We start from the raw sequence: 22,029 nt of genomic DNA on the forward strand, positions 1-22,029 counted from the left end.
CTTCAGTTGCAGGGTGGCTTGCTTAAACTAGAGGACAAATTCAAAGCTGTCCACTGGTGTAAGTGGCTGTTTACTTCTGCTGTGGCACAGCTCTGCTGCCCTCTGAGTGAAAGTGCCCTTTGTACTCTGAGCTGGCTGTGCCTTGTCACCGGCTGCTGTCTCTGTCAGTGCCATGCCAGAAGCTGCCTGCTCACTCGCGCTGCTCTAATCCAACCTGTCGTGTCAGGGATGGAGCTGCTAAATTAATTTGACTGTTGAAAGCTGGAGTGCAACAGATTCTTTTCTATCTCTCTTGTGAGTTAACTGCTCTGGAGGTTAGCAGAGATGCTTCTTAGCCAGGTCTGATTGGGGTGGGGTTTGTCAAGCAACGTGAAAAATGAACATTCTGTTTTGGTCCCTTGGTCTAATTTCTTTGGCCATTCAGACTGATTTCAGGAGACATGGATGAAGGGGATTCAGGCTTTATAAAATTTAAGCAGACTTCAGATGATGTTGTCTCACTTGCACCTTCAACAGCAGACTCCATCTTTCTGGAAGGTATGGCATTTCTGTGCTTTTCAGGATCCTTAGGCAGCTGCTTACTCAGTCTGACAGCGGCACTGAGATGTTTTTGCTCTTGTTAGTGAGGGATGAGGTGGGAAATGATGGAAAAGTAACTGAGTGTGCTTTTGGTCTAGATGCATATTCTGTGTCCCTCCGGAGTGAAATAGAAACAGATGCTCATGAGTTTGAGGCAGAGTCTTGGAGTGTTGCAGTGGAGCAGTCCTATGTGAAAAGGCAAAGGAGAGACATGATCAAAAGGCAGGATGTCATCTATGGTAAGAGCATTTGGAATTCCTGCACCTTGTTCTGGTTGCTGCTGCTTCTTCTGGGTGTGAAACTTCTGCCTGAACAGTAAAATGGAGGTGAAAATTCCAGCCCCTGCCTCGGTGTGCCTGAGTCACCTGTTAGAGGCTGGAAGCAGCCCAGTTTGCAGTGCGCCTGAAGCTGCACAGCCTGGCGGCACAACTGGGCAGCAGCTCGGCTGCAGCTGGGAGATGTGGTTGAATGAGCAGGGGCAGTAACTACTGACCTGGAAGATTAGCAAGGCAAGGTGGGGAGCTCCATGTCAGGGATGCAGAGACGGTGATGGAGAACAAGGTGGTGCAAAGGGTGGTGGCTTTTGGAGCTGCTCTTTGACAGCTCGCAGCACATAAATGATTTCTGATGTTTCTATCTCCCCTTGCCCAGAGCTAATGCAGACTGAAATGCACCATGTTAGGACACTGAAAATAATGCTGAAGGTGTACTCCAAAGCCATGAGAGAGGAGCTGCAGTTCCCACAGGCAGTCATCAACAAGCTCTTCCCTTGTGTGGATGAGCTGCTGGAGATGCATGGGCAGTTCCTGCTCCAGCTGAAGGAGCGGCGGAAGGAGTCCTTGGAAGAAGGCAGTGATCGAAATTACATCATCCAGAACATTGGTGACCTCCTGGTAAAGCAGGTGTGAATCCAAACCTACCAGTGCTGGTGGCACTCAGAAATCACTGACAGGCTGGAAGCTGTGTCAGGGTTGGCTGAACACTGGCTTCAAGAGCAGCAGTGCAGTGCGGGAGCACAGCTGCTCTCAGCTGCCATGGCACTGACGGTGCATGGGCTTGGGGCATGCTATGGGATGTGCTGCTGCAGATGGCTTGATTCAGGTGTTCTGCTCCAGAAAGTAAACTCAGACACTGCTGGTGTCCACTCTACACCAAAGCCAGGTGGCTCTCTTGTTTAGTGCTGAGCTGCTTGGTTCTGACCTTCTGAAAATGCAGTACAGGTCCTTTGAGCTCCAGACAGCTTCAGCACCTTTCCGCTGTGCAGTGCGAGCAACAGTTTCCTTTCTTGTGACCATTTTTTGCTCTTCACTTTCAGACTCTTCAGCCTTTTTAAGTGCAGAGGCCCAGAAACCTTCTCTAGGACAGCTGTCAGGGTTTGCTTGTCTGGTGGTGCTGCAGGCTCTCAGGTGTCATACTGCAGAAGGCTCTCATCACCGGTGCAGAAGGAATTGCAGTGTTAGAGCAGTGCCTCAGAACTCAGTTCAGCCTGTGTCTGGCAGGGGGAGAGGATTTCCCCTTAATGATTCTTGGCTCTCATTCTGCTGTTTCAAATCAGTTTTCAGGTGAAAATGGGGAGAGAATGAAGGAGAGATATGCAGTGTTCTGCTGTGGACACAACGAGGCTGTCAGCCACTACAAAGACCTGCTCCAAAGCAATAAGAAGTTCCAAAACTTAATAAAGGTAAACAAGAACCTGAAGCCTCCCATCCATCCTGGGGCTGTGACTGAGGGAATAGAACACTCTGGGCTGCTTTAGGTTTTGTTTTGCACTTGGAGATCTCTGCAGTTTGAGCAGGTGTGGGGCACATCCTCACCCTGTGGTGAGTTGTTAGCTTCTTGTGGTGTAGATTTCTGGAGGTGCTGGGACACAAATCCATCCTTAGCAGGTGGTGACTCAATGATCTCCCTGGGTCCCTTCCAACCCCTGATATCCTGTGATCCTGTAATTATGTCCTCAGTGTGGGGCAGGCTCTCAAGGGCACAGAGGAGTGGGGGCCAGAGTGTTTGGTCTCTTCATGGCTCTGTCACTGCTCTGTTGTGTGGCCATCTCTGGAAACTGCCTTGGTGATAGATGAAATCAATGCTAACTGCTGCTGCTGGACTGCTGCAGGCAAATCAGCTGACTTTAAGCAAGTTTTGCCCCACTGTGCCACCTTTCCAAACCCAGGATGGCTCCAGGGCTGCTTTGCTGATCTGCTGCATGCTCTAACGTGCAGCTGGTAGGGAGGGCTGAGGAGGCAGCGGGAGGCTGTAACCCGAGTCTGGGCTGGCATAGCACAGCCCTGAGCCTTGTTTCCAGCCCTCAGTAAGTGATCCTGTGTGAACCTCTCAGCACAGCTCTGCCCTTGCAGCTCCTCTCAGTGAGGAGTCTGTGCAGCTGAGAGCTCTTTGCTCTCCAAGAAAGAGCTGAACCAGAGTTCAGCCTCTGTGCTTGGAAGGAAGGGTCTGCTGGCAGGGTTGTGCCATCCCTGCAAAGGGATTCAGATGCTTTCCAGTCTCCCCTTTTTAAACAGGAACATGGCCCCCCTGTAGGGCAGCTCACTGGGAAACACACAGGGATGAAAGAAACAATTTATTCATCAGTGACCTCCCCTGGCTGCTAGGTGCTGAGATCTGGTTTTCAAAAGACACTTTTCTATCTAAGGACTGATCCTGTTCCAAAAAGCAATCAGCAAATAGGCATACAGAGTTGGAGCTTGCTCTGCTTGGCTCTGGATTTACTCAACTGCTGCAGTTAGGGGTGGTTGAAAATAACACCTGAAAGATTTTCCAGCAGTAAGAGCAATTTCTGTGATGTTACCAGGAGGCTCCCTTCAGTGATGAGCGCAGGTAGCTGTGTGCTGCTGTGCTCAATGGCATGGGAATGTTTTGAAACAGAAAAGGCCTGGTGGGGGTGTGGGGGAGTCAGCAGAGCAAACTGTGCCCTGGGTGTGATGAGTCCCTCCTGTCTTCTAGAAAATTGGCAACTGCTCCATCGTGAGGAGATTGGGGGTGCAGGAGTGCATCCTCCTGGTGACCCAGCGCATCACCAAGTACCCGGTGCTGGTGGAGAGGATCCTTCAGAACACAGAAGGTGGGTTGGGGATCCTGTCCTGGAAGCTTCCCAGTTGGCTGCTGATCCTTTTTCTGCCATGTTTTCCATGTTCTTCCCTCAAACAGGAAGGGACAGGCTGGTGCTGCCTTGTTCCTGCTTCCTCACCCCTTGGTTAGCTGAAGATGCTGTTCTGGATAATGGCTGGACTCCATCTTCATAGAATCACAGAATGGTTTGGGCTGGAAAAGCCCTCTAAGATCATCGAGTCCAACAGCTGACCCAGCACCACCATGGCCATTAAACCATGTCCCCAAGTGCCATGTCCTTGCTCCCCCACCTCCCTGAGCAGCCTGTACCTGAAACAATTCACTGATTTTAGATGTGGATCCAGATCAGCCTCACCTCAGCAGAGGGTCAGGAGCAGAGTTCAGTTTCAAGTCTGCAGCCATCAAACCACAGGAGCTGAAGCTGTCACAGCTCAGTGGAGGCTGAGAGCTGCAGGATGTTTGCTTCCCCTTGTAGCCACAAGCTCTCAGCAGATGCTGTTTGGTGTGGAACCCTGTGGCTGTTTGAGCTGATTTCTAGCTCAGACATTGAAAAAGTATGGAACAGTGAAACGTAGAAGTGGAAGAGTATTGGAGACTGAGAGCAGAGGTGAACATTCCAAAGACAGGCCATAAAATGGCAGCAATGGCTAAGTAATTGCAATTTAATTGGAGCATCAAAAGCTTTCTATCTGGAAGCACAGCTTGAATCTGCCCCTTTGCTGCTTCTGCTGTGCCTGCTGCTGTCTTGCCACTGCTTGACCCCATCCACATCTTCTTTAAGGTTACTATGTGGGGTTGGCCTCTTCTCCCAGAACAAGGGGACACAGTCTCAAGTTGTGCTGGGGTAGGTGTAGGCTGGATGTTAGGAGGAAGTTCTTCACAGAGAGAGTGATTGGCATTGGAATGGGCTGCCCAGGGAGGTGGTGGAGGCACGGTCCCTTGAGGTCTTCAAGAAAAGCCTGGATGAGGCACTTAGTGCCATGGTCTGGTTGACTGGATAGGGCTGGGTGCTAGGTTGGACTGGATGAGCTTGGAGGTCTCTTCCAACCTGCTTGATTCTATGTTCTGTAGTAGTTTATTCTCCTTACACTGTTAGTGTATTTTTTTTCCAGCTTCAATATTTCATTTCTTCTGACTTTCCCACCTCTGAGTTGTAGTGAATGTACTCTGCTGGGGGAGGGATCTGCTCTAACCCATCACAAACCCTCCCCTAAGTTGTGCCCGGGCGCTCAGGGCTCGCGCTGCGCAGGCGGAGGTGTGACTGGCTGCTCTTCTCTCCTAGCTGGCACCAAGGATTACGAGGAGCTGAGCCAGGCCCTGGCTCTGATCAAGGACACCATCAGCCACGTGGATGCCATGGTGAACGAGTGCGAGAAGGGGCAGCGGCTGCGTGAGATCATGCACAGGATGGAGCTGAAGTCCTCCGGCAAGTGCAAGAACGGCCTCCTGTTCCGCAAGGACGACATGGGGCGGAGGAGGCTGCTGCTGGATGGGATGCTCTACTGGAAAGCTGCCTCGGGGAGGCTCAAAGGTGAAGGGCCTCGAGGGGAAAGCAGAGCCAGGAGAGCAGACATCTTGTTTTACACATTGCTTTTAGCAGCTGCTTATTCCTGATCGATTGGGTATAAAATAAGCTGCAGTAACCTGGTGTTTATGGGATATTGGAGGAAATAGCACTTGTTCTATTCCTGGCTTGTCCAATAAGCCTCTCTATAGTGCTGCATGATAAGTTCCTTATGCTGTGTGCTTGTTATCTGGCTGAGCTGCTTTCCAATTCAAGAGGGAGGTCTTTAGGTAGATGACAAAGCTTTGAGTCACCCTGCCTCAGTCTCCTGTGGAAAGCATTATCTTGTGCGAGCTCTGCTTCACACTTTGAACGATTGTGTGACACCTTCCCTCTGCAGCATGTCTCCTTGGCCAGAAAATCAAACAGTGCCCATCAGTGAATGGTTTAACAGCTTCATTGCCCAGCTGCTTGAGCAGAAGCTTCAATGACACATCACATGCAGCCCTTCCAGAAGGATCTGCTGCTGGGGGAGGAAATGTTCCCTTCTGGGTGCTGGAGCCAGAGTGCAGGATGCCTCTGTTTGGGTTGTGCTGGTTGTGCACTGCTGCAACCTGCCTGTGGACAGCCCAGGTGGAAGGCAGTAGCAGACCCAGTAGTGCAGATTTTGATGTGCTGTGCCCTGACCCACAGGAAGTTTAAGCCAAGTGGTTTGTTTTTTTCAGTCTGGACTAATCCTTGTGTTTCAAAAGTCTTCTTTTTGTCTCTGTTTAGATATCCTGGCAGTCCTGTTAAATGATGTACTGCTGCTTTTGCAAGAGAAGGACCAAAAATACACATTTGCATCAGTGGTAGGTGTTCTTCTTCTGGTTTCATCCATTCACAGAGAGTGTTTATGAAAGTGGCAGGAACTGCAGAAGGAATCCAGCTGGAGATGATAGATTCTTGTTAGGGTAGGTTCAGAATGAGCATCAAGTTACTAAACCTAGCACAGAATCACTTTTCCTGAGGTAGTTCAGACCCTTGTTGAATCCCTCCCACTGCCTCCTAGGGCAAAATGGAGCTCCCTTCCATCAGCCAGTTCTAGCTTCCACATCTCCTCTGGTTTTCTGCTGTCCCAAGTGTGTTCTGAGGGTCCCTGCTTCTCCTTTCCTTCTGTTGTGACTTTCCCTTGCACTGACTTTCTGAGGCTGCTCTTTGCACAAGCTGGAGCAGTGCTTTGGAAGCCCTTGGCAAGCGTGATCTGTTCTCTTTGTTAATGGGAAGGGGAAGGCTGCCACATCCTTAAATTCAAGTAGGGATGTGGTAACCTGGGTCACAGTAGCCTAAGACTGAGGGCAAAGAACTTTCCAGCAGCAGGTGCAGTGAGCAGCAGCACTGTGGAGTGCTCCACAAAGCCGCTTGCTGTTCTAGGCCATCTCCACAGGTATCCTCAGAGCAGTTCCCTCTGGACACTTTGTCCTCATCTAGTCCAGTTGTGGCCATAAGAGAAGCAGTACCAGAGAGGCTTTCTTGTCTAATTCTTTTCTTGGATGTTTTATTTTCCAAGACATTCCCATTAGAGCTGCATGCTAATGGCCAAAGCCATTTTGGTGACTGCTTTTCAAATTGCCCTTCTAATGCACAGGATGAGGCTGCTGCCACCAGTCAGCATGGCTGGAAGCTTCTCCTCTTGAAGAGCATGGAACAGCAGCCCCTTTTATGCCATTAACTCTGACAGACTGATTCTGCCCAAAGCACAGCTGAGCCATGAGCAGAAGAGCAAGTTCACAGAGGGGCACAGAGAGCCTCAGCTGTGCCTCCCTTCAGCTGTGCCTTGCAGTGACCTCTGTGCATGGCTTGAATTGCAGCACAGTAGCTGGCAGAAGCTGGTGCTGCTGAGCTCTGCCCCATAGTTTGGGGCTCTCAGTGTCACTCTGCATTAGGCTGTGGGTGCTCAGCAGTTACAAAGAGCAGCTTGCTTCTGGGGAGGATCTTTCCAGGCTCTATACCCTAGAGCTGTGCTGTGTGCAGCATGGATGGGGTTTCAGTAACTGATATCCCTGCTCTCCTTGCAGAAACTGCCAGCTAATGCAGCTGATCCTTTGGTATGCAACACACTGCCACCTGCTTTTGTTGCTCGCAGGGCCTGACTGACCTCCCTGGCACCTCGGGGTTGTGTTTTCATTCCTGTTGTAGCTAACTTGCCAACTTGGAGCTCTAACACTTCCTTCTGTTCTCCTCTTTCACTTCACTTCTGAAGGGCTCTGCTTTCTTACTCACAATTTAGTTATGGCTCTTTATAAGCACACTTAAGGAGCCTGCACACTTCTGGGACCCAGTGGGAATCCTCAGGTGTTGGAATGTTGACATCCTTTAGTAATCATCAGGAGCCAAGAGCTCTTGGCTGTGAAATGTACATTCTTGCTTTGATCTGTGGTTCAGGAGTGACAAAGGACAGTGTTAGCAGTGCCATGTCAAGAGGGTGCAGCAGTAACCTTACCATGTGGAGATGTTGTGGCTCCTGGTGACAGTGGGAGTAGGGAGATGTGGGAGTGAGGAACCACAAACCCTAAGACCCATCCTGCATAGCTCAATGAAGGACATTTTGTTTTGCAGGACTCTAAGCCTCCAGTTATCTCCTTGCAAAAGCTGATTGTGAGAGAGGTAGCTAATGAGGAAAAGGCCATGTTCCTAATCAGTGCTTCCTTAAAAGGACCAGAAATGTATGAAATTCACACAAGCTCCAAAGAGGAGAGGAACTCCTGGATGGCTCACATCCGCCGAGCGGTGGAGAGGTGAGTGGGGAGTGAGGGGGAGGCTCTGGGGCCTCGCTCCTCACTCTGCCCTTTGCAGGCCTCACAGATGTGAATTCACTGCACAAACACATTTGGCTGTGCTTTGGCTTTCTTCAGAAGCCTGAGGTGTGCAGTTCTGTGTTCACTGGGAAGAAGCCACTCTTAAAGATGCAGTAAAACCAGCCAAAGACTTTATTCTGCTTTGGGGTAAAATAAATGATGGTTCACTGCTGCCAAGTGCGGCAGAGCTATGGATCAGGGAGAAGGTGGACACAGAAGATGAACCACAGGCTAGGCAAAGGCTTTGGGTTGAATCCTGAGATTCACATATTTATAAACATTGACCTCATCAGTGTTTATAAATATGTAAAGGATGAGTGCCAGGAGGCTGGAGCCAGGCTCTGCTGGGTGATGCCTCGTGACAGCACAAGGAGCTAAGGCAGAGGAAGTTTCATTTAAACATGAGCAGAATTTTTTACCCTGAGAGGGTGACAGAACCCTGGCACAGGCTGCCCAGAGGGGTTGTGGAGTCTCCCTCTCTGGAGATATTCAGAACCTGCCTGGATGTGTTCCTGTGTGATCTGCTCTGAGTGCTCCTGCTCTGGCTGGGGGGAGTGGACTGGATGAGCTTTGGAGGTCCCTTCCTGCCCCTGACGTTCTATGATTCTATGATTTTCACTTTTCTGGTCTCCTCTCCCTTTCCCCAGCTGTCCTGATGAAGAAGGAGGCACATTTGCAGAGCCTGAGGCAGAGAGGAGGCTGGCTGAGGCACGAGCTGCTAAGCTGAAGGAATTCCAAGGTAATGACTTTGATATTCCACAGGCTGCTCCTCAGCATCGTTCTGATTTATGGCTCTCTACCACCTGAGCTGACCGAGTTTCTCCTTCATCAGCCCTTTCAAGGTAGTGCAGGACTATACAGAAGCAAAGTGCAGTGAAGTCTAATAAGCTTTGCATGCTCCACGAGTTTGCCCTCAGCTGTTCATTATCTCTGTGTTTGATGCTCTGACCAGTGCAGTGCAGAGCTGAGTGCCAAGCTGCGCCTGCTGCCCTGGCAGTGATCAGGGAGGAGAACTCAGCTTCTTTCTTCCTTCAGAGCGTCTGAACATGAAGGATGAGCTGATTCTGCAGAGTCTGACTGAGAAGCAACAGATTTACCTGGAGATGTCTGAAATGAATGGGTTTGAAGACCAGCCCCAAGGGTCTCGAGCGAGGCTGCTCCTCCGGGGGGACATCTCAGAGCAGCAGGGAGAGGCCATTCTGAGGTCCGCGGTGACAGAAGGTAACGCACGGCTCAGGCACGGCGCTGGGGCAAGCACAGGGCCTGGAAATCTTCCCATGGTAGCATCATACTTTGATGGCAAACTGCTCAGGCTGCCTCCCAGAACCAGTCTGAAAGGCAAGGAAAAGGCATCTGTGTTTTTTTCATGGAGAACCTTCTCTGCAGCTTGTGGCACCTTAGGATGTGTCTGCTCAGCTGCGTTACCGAGAGCTCTGCTGACAGAACCCTGACCTGTGCCATGATCTGAGGGTTCTACATGAAAATGGCCTGCCCAGAGAGCAGAGTTAGAAACAAAATAACACAAACATCAGCTCTGGTCTTGGGATAAAAACCAAACCAAAAGCAAATGCTTTTTACCTGACCTGCAGCCAAGAAAGATGTCTTCTCCATGTGAGCTTGTTTGGCATGCTAGGTGTGAGGGAAGATGCACCTGCACTGCAGGAAACCTCTGCAGCTACCCAGTCTGTCAGTGGATGTGATAGTTGAAACCTTCTTTTAACCTTGTTGGCATGAGGCTTCTGTCTGGCTGCACGGACATGGCTGTTTGTGACAGGTTCTCCTCTTCCCTAGCTGAAAACCTCCAGAACCTCATCTTCACTCACTTCGGCAGTGGATCCTCTCAGCCTGAGGATGGCTCTGACTCGGCATTCCCCAAGAGAGCAGAGACCTTTGGAGGATATGACAGCAGCCCCCTGGTCTCACACAAAAGTAAGAAGGGGCCCATTTAGCATCTCCTGGCATTCTTGGCTCCTTGCTGTGCTGCTCTGCAGAGAATGAGCTGAGAACATTGGGTCAGGTGAGGGCCTGCTGTCAGGAACCTTCACCAGGCTCCAAGAGGAGGATCTCTCTAGTACATAGTATCAGCACTTGGCATCTTTTGCTTCTGATGCCAACATTAGAGAGCAGAGGAGGGCTCTGGGTGCTGAGGCCATTGCCCATGCTCTCTGAGTACAATTTCACACAGAGTTGTAGTTTTGCTGAGACAAAAAAAGGAAAAAGAAGCTCTAGCTGCAAACCTGAGAGGTCTGAATTCAGCTGCTGCTTTTATGAAAACTTTCTTCTGCTTTCTTGTGATCTGCACAGTCACTCTTAGCCCTGGATAAAACAAATCATGGCACAGATGAGGCATTAATTGATGACAGCAGTGGCAGTGCAAGATCCTGTCCAGCTCCAGTGCTTGCTTCACTGATTGTTCACCTCTGGAATGCTTCCTGCTGTCCCTGTGTGTCTGTTGTGCTGTAGGTACTTTAGTGTGGGCTGCGTCTCCTGCTGCCTCCTTCCACACAGCTGTGAGCAGGATGTTTCTGTCAGGGTACTCCATGGTATGCCCTTGCCCTGCTGGCAGCCACAGACAAACCCTTCTCAAGCCCACTTTGTGGCTGCTTCACTTCAGTTAGCATAGCCTCACTTGAACTGCCTTGGTTATCTTAACCCACTCTGGTTTCTACACTTCTCTGAGCAGTCCTACTCATTGCTGTTGTCTTCTCTTCCACTTGCAAGCAGCACGCAGGAGCCACACAGTTGCATATTGGTTCAAGCTTCACAGTCACATCTTTTTTGTCTGCTTGCTGTGTGCTTGCTGTGTTGTGCAGTGAATTTCCACGGGCCCAGTGCTGCTGTGAGCTCCTCACCCTCCATTCTCCTTTCAGGTAGCAGTTTTAGGAAGAACAGTGGTGGTGACCAGAGACAGTGGGACTGGAGAGGCCCTGCAGCGAGTTCAGATGTGCAGTGCCATGACCTCCCTTCTGATGCAGAGGAAGGATCTCAGACTGTATGTTGGGCTCCTGCATGCTCTAAATGCCTCTTCTCCTGCTCCTCCTCATAACACTGGGGCACAGCAAGGTCACTGCCCAACAAGTGCCTCTTCTCTCTTTTACAGGGTGATCTGACAAGGCTGGATGATAGCAGTGATTTTCAGCCCACTGTGGAGTCTCAGGTGGGTTCCCTCTGCTGCTAGATCTGATGGCAAATGGCCACTGCGACCAGCAGGTCAAGGAGGTTCTGCTCCCCTTCTGCTCTGCCCCACCAAGGCCATGTCTGGAGCACTGGGGCCAGTTCTGGCCTCCCCAGCATGGCTGTGTTGGTGTCACTGTGCCAGAGTGGTCTAAAGGAAAGCAGGAAAGCACACAAGGTCTGTTCTGCTATCTAATGTCTTCTTTCCTCCCTCTGCCTCCCCTCTCCAGCTTGTCCACAAGATACAAAGACTGTTGCAGCTGCTCTTCAAGCTTCAGGTAAGCCACTGCTTGTCATCCAAGAGGTTTGGTAGGCATTGAATGTCATAACACTCATGTGGGTGTGGAGAGAGGAGCTGCCTTGGCAATATCCCCTACATCTGGAGTGAGAATATTTAGGGGAAGTGGCCCCTAAAGCTGAGTCTAAGACCCAAGTGTGGAGGAAACAAGCCCTGTGCCTGGGATTGTGGAGGAAGTGTTAAATCCCTTGTCTGAAGTAATCCTTCAGGTGTCATCTGTGTCCTCTTTTGGGGTTTGCTGGGTGGTCTCGGGAGCCTTTTCCATTCACAAGTTTTGAAGCAAAATTAACACCTGAATCCAGCTGCAGTCGTCCAGAGCCCTGTGTGGTGTATGCAGGGAGGTTAGGGTCGCAGTGTGCTGGACTGGAAGGTAGAGCTGCTCCTGGGGACGGCTCTGGTCTGACCTGGCAGACACTGCTGCCTCCGGCGCAGCTGTGCCCGTGCTGATCGCTGTGCCCCTGCAGGCGGTGATCTCGCAGCAGGACAGCTTCATCGAGCTGCAGCGAGCCACCATGCTGGACCGAGAGAAGCAGTTCCGCCTGCAGTCTACGCGGGGCAACCTGCTGCTGGAGCAGGAGAAGCAGCGGAACTTCGAGAAGCAGCGGGAGGAGCTGATGAACCTGCAGAAGCTGCAGGCGCAGCTGAAGCTGGAGCAGCAGCGCCTGGAGCGGGAGCGCAGCCGGCAGCAGAGGGAGTTCGAAAGCACCGAGGCTCGGCTGCAGGAGCGCGAAGAGGAGACTCGGCAGCTGTGGGAGAGGGTGACCCAGGACAGGGAGGAGCTGGAGAAGCAGCGAGAAGCCTACCAGCATGACCTGGAGAGGCTGCGGGAAGCGCAGCGAGCCGTGGAGAAGGAGAGGGAGCGGCTGGACCAGCTCAGGAAGCTGAAGAAGCACAACACGGTGTCGGGCACCTTCTCCCCAGACATGGGGCAGGTGAGGAGCTTTGTGTCTGCTAAGCTGCTTGTCCCTGAAGGAGGGTACCCCCTGGGCAGCACCAAGCTGTGTCCATGTCTTAGTGGGTCTCTTGAACCATCATCTGAAGCAGCTGATGATGGAGCTGTCAGAGAGATGAGCGGTGGCTGTGGGAGCCCACCCAGGCCTTCAGGGGTCAGCACATCTTATCAGAGGTGATTTCTGAAGGAGGCTCTCTGAGGATTTCTCCACACAGGAGCTGCCCTGCTGCAGGCAGGAGATGCAGCAGCTGTGCTGTGCTGCACTGACTTCAAACACAGGTCTTGGCCTCCCAGATGTGCACTTGGGTCTGCTCACATGGGCTCATTTGGCGCTGCTAAAGTGCTGCTCCATGCCCATCCTGCCACCACATGTTTTTATGTTCCTTTGCTAGCTGCAGGGTTAAGCAGTCTGGAGCTGCTGAGGTGCTTTTCAGTGTCCCAGGATTTAGTCTTGCTCTACCTTCTGCTTGGCAGAAAGCTTTGGGGCTCATCCCACCTGTTCTGCCTGTCCCTAGGAAGTGCTCTGTGCTCTCAGGGCCCGCGGGGACAGTGCCCATCTGACTCGGTGCCTTTTTCCTCACACAGACCCAGGTGTTGAGTCACTCTGTCAGCTTCAACGGGGAGGGCACAGACCCATCCCTCCCTACCCTGAAAGGCTCTGTCAGGGTGAGTGTGCCTGGGCTGGAGCTCCTGGAGCGGCCGGAGCTGGCTCGCAGGGACAGTGCCAGCCTGGAGAGCCGCCCGGCCCTGGCGCTGAAGAACGAGGTGCCCATTCACCTCCTGAGTGCCACCAACCAGATACAGAAGCCAGCTGCAGTCCAGCAGCAGATCCCCACTAAGTTGGCAACCTTTACAAAAGGAAGCAAAGAGAAAGGTGGGAAGAACAAAGCATCTCACAGGACAGACAGCTCAGGTGAGTGTTTGAAGGGCATTTCTGGTCTCTGCGAGCATCACAGGAGACAGGACTGCAGCTGAAAAGCCCTCTGGCTGCTCCTGTGGAGCCCAGAGATCTGTGCACTACAGAGACAGGAAAGTAGAATGATGGAAGTATGGAATGGTTTAGGCTGGAGAAGAGTCCAACCCTTAGCCAAATGCTACCAAGCCCACTGCTGAACCATGACCTTCAGCACCACATCTCCATGGCTTTGAAATACCACCAGGGATGGGCAGCCTGGTCCAGGCCTTGACAACCCTTTCAGGGAAGAAGTTTCCCCTAATGTCTAACCTAAACCTCCCCTGGTGCAGCTTGAAGCTGTTCCCTCTTGCCCTATCACTTGCTCCCTGGGAAAAGAGACCAAACCCAACCTGGCTCCAGCCTCATTCCAGGGAGCTATAGAGAGCATTGGGGTCTCTCCTCAGCCTTCTCTTACCCAGGCTAAACACTCCCAGGTCTCTCAGCTGCTATTCCAAGCCCTGTTCTCCAGACCTTTCCTCAGCTTTGTTGCCCTTCTCTGGACCTGCTGCAGCCCTTCAACATCCTTCTTGGAGTGAGAGGCCCAAAACTGAACCCAGTCCTCGAGCTGTGACCTCACCAGTGCCAAGTACAGGGCAGTGATCCCTGGCCTGGTTGTGCCAGCCACACTGTTACTGATCCAGGCCAGGAAGCTGGTGGCCTTCTTGGTCACCTGGGCACACTCTGGCTCATGTTCAGTTGGCTGTTGACCAGCACCCCCAGGTTCTTTTTCACTAGGACAATGGTGAGGTTGTAACCCTGGGTCTGAGACCTTCTTGCTTAACTGCAGGGTTAAGGGAAAACAGGAAAATCCAACCCAGCTGGAGTGAGCTGTGCTGAGGCTGCTGCCACTGGCAGCCCAGAGCTGCACAGGCGCTGGATGTGGCGCCTGCCTTAGCACCAGGCAGTCACTAAATGCAGGTTTCCAGGCCAGAGCTGACATCTCATGCATGTTGTGGAGCTGAAAGGGGCTCCTGTTGTCACAAATAGAAGCAAGTAAAAATAGAGTCCTTGTCATGCTGTAATTGCTGCTAACTGCTGGGTAGCACAGCAGTGATCTCTGCCAGGGACAGACACCCCAACAAACATTTCTCTTCACCACTTAAAATAGCCTCCCTGCCAGCTGAGGAGCATGAGCTGTCATTTGAAGTTACAAAGGGATCTTTTTTAGCTTTGTACAAGGTTCAGTCTTGGAAGCCTTGCCCATCACTGAGTTGATGCTGCAGCAGGCTTGAAGCCAAACCTGTTGAGGGAAGGGAGAGGAGGGGGAGAGGCTTTTGCAGCTTGTAAAACCTCTGCGTCCTACCTACACTTCAACTGCAAACTCACTTCTGGTTCTGCACAGAAATGGAGCCTCAGTACCCTTTTACCCTGAACACAAAATGCTGCTAGATAGCATAGATCAAGCCCTAACACCACATCTCCTCAAGGGTCTTTTAACAGGTCTTCCATTGTGATCTCTGCAGTGGAAATGCTCTAAATGGGGCTGTGTTGGGACTGATCTGAGAGGGCTCAAACACAGATGTCCTCCTCTCTGTTCTCTCCTGAGCATTAGTGGCATGCATGCTTGCTGTGCCCACCTGGGGATGGAACAAGACCTTCTGTAGCAGAGCCCAGGCAGTGAGATTGGGAGTAGTCATCAGTGTGCACCAGAGGCTCCAGAGTGAATTGCCAGGCCCCAGCACCAGAGCCAGCAAGCTCTGCTGCCCAGCAGCTGGGAGACAGATGGGAAGCAGAGTCAGAAAGCTCAGCACAGCTTTCAGAAGTTAAAAGCAGCACAGTAACTGCTGCTGTTTGAATGCTGGGACACAGCTCTTGTTCCCTGCTGTGCTTTGTAGTGTGAGGATTTCAGTCTGTGGTTGCTGGAGGCTGCTAGTAACTGAAGTCCCCAAAGACTGGAGGGAGAGAGTCTGTGTGGGCTGAGCAGCTGAAGCCAAAGTTTCGGTAGGCTGCCATATCAGTGCCAGCCCTTTGTGGTGGAGCAGCTTCCTTGGACATGCAGAGGTGCCAGGGGTTGGGAAGTCCTGCAGCGCTCACCTGTCCAATCCTCTCCCCAGCCTCTGCTGACCAGAAGCTGCTGCTCCCGCCCCGGCTGGCAGGACGCGAGGAGGCTGTGCTGAGGGGCAGGAGGTCTGCAAGCCCTGTCCTCCCAAGCAGCCAGGCCTCTGCATTCCAGCCAGGTACGTGGAGAGCAGCCTCTGTGCCCATGGGAATGCCTGCTGTGCCCATGCACATGCCTCAGGCTCTCTGCAGTGCCATCAGTCTGTCTTCTCCCATCTTTCTCCTGCAGAACTGCACAGCCCTGCAGATGCCCAGCCAGAAGCACCTTCACCTGCCTCAGCAGCCCTGCTCAAGCCCAGTAACCTTCCTGTGCAGCCCCTGCTGACCCCTCAGCCCAGTCTGTTGAATGTGCAGGATGACACCAGCAAAGAGGATGTGATTTTCTTCTAACCATTCCCATCTCAAGGAATCTTTCACCACACTGTTTGGAGAGCTCAGGCCCTGGTGTCCAGCACCACAGAGACCTGGTGGATGTCTTTTCATTTCTGCCCTGTTACTGCTAGGAAGGACCAAACCAGGATCACTCTTCTGCTTCACTGGCTACTCTGCCAGAGGCTCAGAATGAGGGCACAGCAGTGACAATTTGCTTTTTGGTTCTCTAGACATGACAATGTGTTGGCACGTGGCAGGGGTGTCTAAATTCAGAGCGTGTTTCCAGGCTGCCCTTCGTTGTGGGGCCTGGGGGAATGGGCACTCTGTGGGCACCATCTTGGGAGATGTTAATGGTTGGCATTGAACCACCCAGAGTTTCATGTCAGAAGTTGTAGTAGCAGGCCCCAGAATGGCTGTCTCACAGGTGCCTGTTGGTGCTGGGCTTTGGGGACAGTGGTGATGTCTTGCTACTTGGCAAGCCAGGCCTCGTGATGGGAGCCAGGCAGGACATACACTGCAGCACCTGTTTAGGAGCCTGCTCAGGAGCCAGCCCTGTGTCTTGTGTCCCTGGCACAGGCTCAGTGGGCAGGCAGTGGAAGAGAGAAGGTGAAGTTCTTAGAGTCTTCAAGAGTCAGGAACTCCATCTGCTTGAGGATGAGGAGGGTTGGATGTGTGAGCATGCAGCAGGAACAAGGAACTGGGCTGAACACACTTCCTGGAGCCTCTCCTGGGAGGCACTGGGAGCACTGCAGGCCACGGGAGCAGTGCAACACTCAGGAGCTGGTTCAGGAAGATTTAGAGACTTGGATTCTGTTCTTTGCTGCAGCCATGTGAGAGGCTTTTGAATGCAGTAATTTATTGTCCTGTTTAATCCTGAGTCTTCTGCATCCTTTCTTTGGCTGTGAACTTGCTGGGGGTTTGCTCCCCAGTACAGAAGATATCAAAGCTGCTGTTTCTGCAGAGACTTCTCTGCAGCCGTGGTAGGAATGAAGGGAATAAGAGCTGCTGGGTTTGGCCTTAGCTAGACCTGGGCTGGCTTAGCTGCTGGCAGCTTTGATAGCTCTGTGAAGTGGATCAGTCCTGCAGCCCAGCGTGCTGAGGGCTCTGATGCATCCCTTCCCTCTGCGCTCCTTTGCACACTTGTGTTGCTCTGTTGGGTGCCATCACTGCCCCAGTTGCACACAACACCCCAGGGTTGGTTGTGCCCACCTCTGAGTGTGGCTGGAGAGGTTGTGTGCAGGAGAGGTTGTGCAGAGGTTGTCACTGCAGGTGCCTCAGAGCCTGGGTTAGTGACAGTCAGAGCACAGCTGGTGGTGATGGCTTCCATCTCATTGTGTTGCAGTGATTTTAGCACCAGTGGATGGAGTGCCTGGGCAGTGCTCTGGGCAGTGGCACGGTTATGGCATCAAGTGGCACTTTGTCAGCCTCCTCTCCCTCCTCTTGTCTCTGTGGGTAGGCCCTGTGTGGTGGTGGTGTCCTGCCAGGCCAGCACTTCACTTGGCTTGGAAGTCTTAACATCATTTTGGTATTTATAGTGCCAGAAACATTTTAAACCTTCGCCAGAGGATGCAGAGTTTATTTTCAAGTGATTTTTGTCTTCAGGCAAGAAAGTGACCAAGTGTGAGAGGAGAAGAATAAGCCCCAGGGTGCTGAACTGGCCTTGAACAGCAGTGCTGGACACCCCTTGGATCTAAGGGTCCTTTCCTTTAGCTCAGTGATGCTTGTGGAAAGCTGAAGTAATGGTGCTGAGCTCGGTGAGAGGCAGCTCCCAGCCCCCTGGCTTGTAAGCAGAGCAGTGACACTGCTGTCACACTGGGCACACTGCACTGTCCCACCAAGGGCTGCCGGGGGAATCGTCAGCACTGCAGGAGTGGCAGAGGTGGTCGTGTCTGGGTTTGCAGCAAGCAGGATGGGGAGGGCAGTGACCTTTGTTGTGTGGTGTGGTGGATAGAGCAGAGCTCTGCCCTAGCCTCCTTGGTCATTCCTGACCGGGAGGGTGCAGGGCACCTCTTCAGATCAGGGTCGTCCTGGTGGAGCCAGCTGTGAAACCCAGAGCCCTGCAGGACTGGTGGTGCTCTGCAGGGCAAAGCTCTGGCTGTCTCTGACTCCCCTGTGGTTCCTCTGGTGAAGACTCAGGGAACAGCAGCAGTGCCCAATGTGTTCTCTCCTTCCTGCTGCAGCTTGTGCCTCCCCCCCCCCCCCAGTGCCAGCTCAATGCCTCCATTGCCTTAAATCCCCGGGTTTTAGGAGCTGTGGCTTGAAGCAAGGGCACAGCAGTGGAATAAAGCAGCTCAGCCAGAGGGATGTCTCTGGGTGTTTGGAAAACAGCTTTGGGAAACATTTGTTTAGTTTCATTTTTGTGCCTCTGCTGGAATCTGGGAGTGCTCTGTGCACTGAAGGGGCTCCTTTGGCTGCTTTCCTCTGCTGTGCAGTGACTGAACTTGGAGCGGTGGCATCTGGAGAAGAAAAGCCTGCAGTGAGGGCTCCTTTCCTGTAATGCTTTAACTTGAACAGAAGTGGTTTCATCCCTGCCCTCAGCAGTGCTTCAGATGATTGCTGCCTGTTAGCAGATGGGCCCAGGACTGTTACAGGCTGCTGGTTCAACATCTCTAAAGCTCCTTGGAATAGGACCTGAGAAATTACCTCTGAAGTCCCTGTCTGTCCTCACTCCTCATGTCCAGCTGCAGCCAGCTATGGGAGAAGTTTTCACCCCGAGCAGAGCTGCATCTCCTTTCCCTTGGGTCAGAACCACGGGGGGGCCACGCTGGGTGTTCGTGTGACTTCCATGCCCAGCGGGGAGTTGGTTCTAGGGCTGGCAAACGCTGCCACCTCTCACTGCTGGTGTGGAGCTTGCCATGCCCAAGTGTGGTGCAGCTCTGGGTGAGAGGCTGAGGGAAGCAGGTGCAGGGTAATGAGGCATCGCTGCTGCAGAACAGAACCTGAGCTGTTAGTCGATCCCCGCAGGAGAGTGAACTGCTTTGGGCCTCTCTAGGCAGGCCAGGCTGCAGAGCACTGCTGTGTCCTGGGCCGGGGAACCTGCTGGAGATTCCCAGTCCTGGCCTTTCCCTTCCACTTTCACTCCAGGTAAAAGCTCCCTTTACAGCGATATCTGAGGATTGGGTCAAAATTCTCTGCCTCCAGGTGCCTTTGGGCTCCTTTCTGAGCTGGGGCGTGGAGGAAATCACAGCCCAGGCTTTGAACCGCTGCCTGCTTTGCTTGGTGTGGCCGCCGTGCGCTGGTGTCGTGTTCGTCCTGCGCTGTCGTCGTGTCGCCGTGCGGAGGCTTCTGCTTCGGCTCCGATTGCCAGTCCCAACTGGTGTCCAGGAGGCTTCCTCTGCCCTTCCCGTCTGGAATGCTGCCGTTTGGTGTTTCAGACTGAGGATGCCTCCACCTTGGCTAGCAGCAGGCACAGCTGCCCTGCCCTGCTGTCGGTGCTTTCCTGGCTTCCAGCTGTGCTGTCTGTGCGTTGTCGTGGTCCTTCCAGCCGATCTCGCAGGTCACTGCCCGCAGGGCAGGAGAATTGGCATCCCTGTGGCGCTCCTGCAGAGACGGGGATGATGCTCAGTGACCTGTGGGTACTTTTGTCTTTCTGAGTAATAGTCAGGTGCTCCTGCGTGCATGGAACGTGGTGTTTGTCTTTTGCATTTACAGTGGAAGCTGAAACTCACGCTAGGAAAGGGTTAAAATCCAACTGTTCGTTTCACTTCAGCTCTGCAGAACTGGAGCCGAGGCTCCCCGGTGCTGCTGCTCAGTGGAGTCCCTGTGTGTTGTGCCCCCCTGCAAGGGAATTTGGAGCATTTTGTTGTCTTCCCCAGCACTTCTCCTCTTTACAAGAAACAAACCTGACACCAGGTTACAGACGTGCTGCCCTCACCTCACCTTCCTGCTGCCCAGGGAGAAAGCAAAGCCCCTTCCCCTGCTCTCCTCCCAGCCCGGACCCAGCATCCCCTTCCTGCCCCCTGGCAGCTCTCTCGGTTCCCATCGCTCGTCAGCCGCCGCTCCTCTGAGCTCTGGTTCCCACCCTTTGTGCCATGTTTATAAGTCAGGTTTTTATATTTTTGTACTGAAGGACATTGGAGCACTTTAGGCAAAGTTTTCTTTCCAGTTCCATTTCTGTACCTGGCAGGAAACCTCTCACCAAGCGGCTCCTGTTGGCACAGCTGCCTGCACCTGGCGCAGGGCTGTGAGCTCTCTGGATGCTCGCTAGGCTTAGGTCTGGTCTCTAGGCCCACCTTGCACTGTACAGATGTAATAAATAGTCATGGTCCATGGTGAATCGACCATTCTGTTGGGGAAGTGTTTTGGTTTGGTTTTGTTAGGGTGTAAACAGTGTAAATAGTTCCTGTTGGTACCGGCGTAGCAACACCTTTGTAGTTCTCATCTGATCTGTAAAGTGGCTGAGTCGGTGCCCACCCCCGGGTGGGTCGGTGGCCCACACTCTCCTTGGGTTGTGCATTCTTGGCTAACTGCAGACCTGATCGCAGCAACAGCAGATGATGATTTTTACAACGATGGCAATGTTTCTCCACTGAAGTATTTCAGAGCTGCAATAGGACTGAAACCAACTTCTAGCAATAAAAAACCAAAAAAACTTGATAAGCTGCCTGCTGCCTCCCTCCCTCTGTGCCTGATGCCCATTTCCTGCTGCTGCATCCTCTGCTCCTCCTTTTGTGCCCTGGACAGAACTGACAATCACTGGGTGGGGGTTGGCATCCAGTCCAACATCTCTGCCAGAGCAGGATCACACAGGAACACATCCAGGTGGGTTTGAATGTCTCCAGAGAAAGAGACTCCACAACCTCTCTGGGCAGCCTGCTCCAGGGCTCCAGCACCCCCATAGTGGCAGTTTTCCCTTCTGTTCCTATTGCCCCTTACCCTGTCCTTGGCCATCCCTGCGCAGAGCCTGGCTCTGCTCCCGACGCTGCCCTGCACACCTTTATCGGCACCGACGAGGACAGCCCTCAGGCTCCTCTGCTCTCAGCCCCAGCTCCCTCCGCCTGGCCTCACGGGGAGCTGTTCCACTGCCTGCAGCAGCTCTGGAGCTCTGTATAAGCAAACCCCTGATGCTTTCCCAAGGAGAGAGGGCGTAGTAGAGGTGTTAAGTGGAGGATAACCACAGCTGTGCCCTTGCCAGCGAGGTGAGCACCCTGGGAAAGACCCAGCTGCTCCCCAGTGTCTGAGCTCCACACCCCAGTGAGAGTGGGAGCTGCACCAAGTGCTGACGTCGGCATGCAGGTCCTCTGCCTGCTGCCAGTCTGAGGCATGCCTGGCTCTGTCCCAGGCAGCATCACTTCCCCTTTGGAACAAGTATCACAAAAATAGAAACTTTCTCCCTGCTGCTGGTGCCAGCTTGGCACCTCGCTCCCAGTACCAGCCCATCGCCCCTGGCTGCTGCCGAGCTTCCAGCTCCAGACTCGGGGAGTTGCTTCCTCGTACAGTGCCAGCTGCGGTGCACGGGGCAGGCCAGCCCCAGAGCTGCAGCCTCAGAGCAGCTCTGGAGAGACAACAGATGCCCAGCTGGGCAGAGTGGCAGACACCTCGACTGTGGGTGCCATTGCCAGGGCTGCAGTTCCCGGGTGAGGCACAGCCACTTGTCACAGGCAGGCTGTGATCCCGGGACGGTGCCTGCGGAGCTGCGCACAGCAGCACCGCAGCAGCTCCGCCCTGCCTTGCCTCTCTCTCATCTGCAGCTAATTAAGCCGAAACCCAGAGCGCGTCCCTGCCGCTGGGGTGAGTCACTCTGAGGCCATGGGCAGTGGCCAGCTTCATGCCAGACCTTCCTCTTTCATGTGGGCGAAACAGGGCTGATGGTTCCCACGCGTGCAGCTGAGCTCCACCGGCTGCGCAGATGCTGGAGGACAAACAGGCAGGAAGGAGCAGTGGGAATGTTCCCTGCTCTGCCTTTCCCTTAGCCCTGTGACTCCAATCTGGTTTCATTTCTCAGCGCCGCCTCGGGGCCAGCCCAAGGCTCAGCAGACAAAGGTTGGGGGGAGCCTGTCCTTGCCTGGTGCCTTTATTGTTTGCTGCTTCTGGGCCCGTGGGATCTGGCAGAGGATAAAAGCCAAATCCTCTTGAAGCTGGCGGTGCTGGAGCCTGCAAGCTGCAGCCCTTGGCTCAGGGGCAGAGTCCTGTGCACAGGAGGTTCAAACAGGGCAGGGGTTGCTTTATCAGGGGGCTCCATGCAGGCGAGGTGGCTCAGGCTGCTGCTGCAGTTCTCTG

The 22,029-nt window shown here is 53.1% G+C and overlaps 1 protein-coding gene across 8 annotated transcripts in view; it reads left to right on the plus strand.

The window, feature by feature from the left end:
• The window catches only part of ARHGEF18 (Rho/Rac guanine nucleotide exchange factor 18), a 49,370-nt gene extending 28,961 nt beyond the window's left edge, over positions 1-20,409 (plus strand). For 7 of the 8 annotated variants that reach the window (XM_064175008.1, XM_064175005.1, XM_064175006.1 and 4 more), the window contains 18 exons: positions 425-537; positions 678-818; positions 1,231-1,481; positions 2,135-2,260; positions 3,535-3,652; positions 4,943-5,191; positions 5,939-6,015; positions 7,763-7,941; positions 8,649-8,740; positions 9,037-9,222; positions 9,793-9,930; positions 10,872-10,993; positions 11,102-11,158; positions 11,406-11,453; positions 11,938-12,405; positions 13,011-13,338; positions 15,435-15,557; positions 15,668-20,409. In XM_064175008.1, the coding sequence (XP_064031078.1) occupies positions 425-537; positions 678-818; positions 1,231-1,481; positions 2,135-2,260; positions 3,535-3,652; positions 4,943-5,191; positions 5,939-6,015; positions 7,763-7,941; positions 8,649-8,740; positions 9,037-9,222; positions 9,793-9,930; positions 10,872-10,993; positions 11,102-11,158; positions 11,406-11,453; positions 11,938-12,405; positions 13,011-13,338; positions 15,435-15,557; positions 15,668-15,828 (2,977 nt within the window). In that variant the 3' untranslated portion in view covers positions 15,829-20,409. The remainder of the gene's footprint in view (positions 1-424; positions 538-677; positions 819-1,230; positions 1,482-2,134; positions 2,261-3,534; positions 3,653-4,942; positions 5,192-5,938; positions 6,016-7,762; positions 7,942-8,648; positions 8,741-9,036; positions 9,223-9,792; positions 9,931-10,871; positions 10,994-11,101; positions 11,159-11,405; positions 11,454-11,937; positions 12,406-13,010; positions 13,339-15,434; positions 15,558-15,667) is intronic. The other variant, XM_064175007.1, reaches the window with a different exon arrangement.
• The last annotated feature ends 1,620 nt before the right edge of the window (positions 20,410-22,029 follow it).

This window comes from Pogoniulus pusillus, chromosome 41 (assembly GCF_015220805.1).
Source record: "Pogoniulus pusillus isolate bPogPus1 chromosome 41, bPogPus1.pri, whole genome shotgun sequence".
Taxonomy (NCBI): Eukaryota; Metazoa; Chordata; class Aves; order Piciformes; family Lybiidae; genus Pogoniulus; species Pogoniulus pusillus.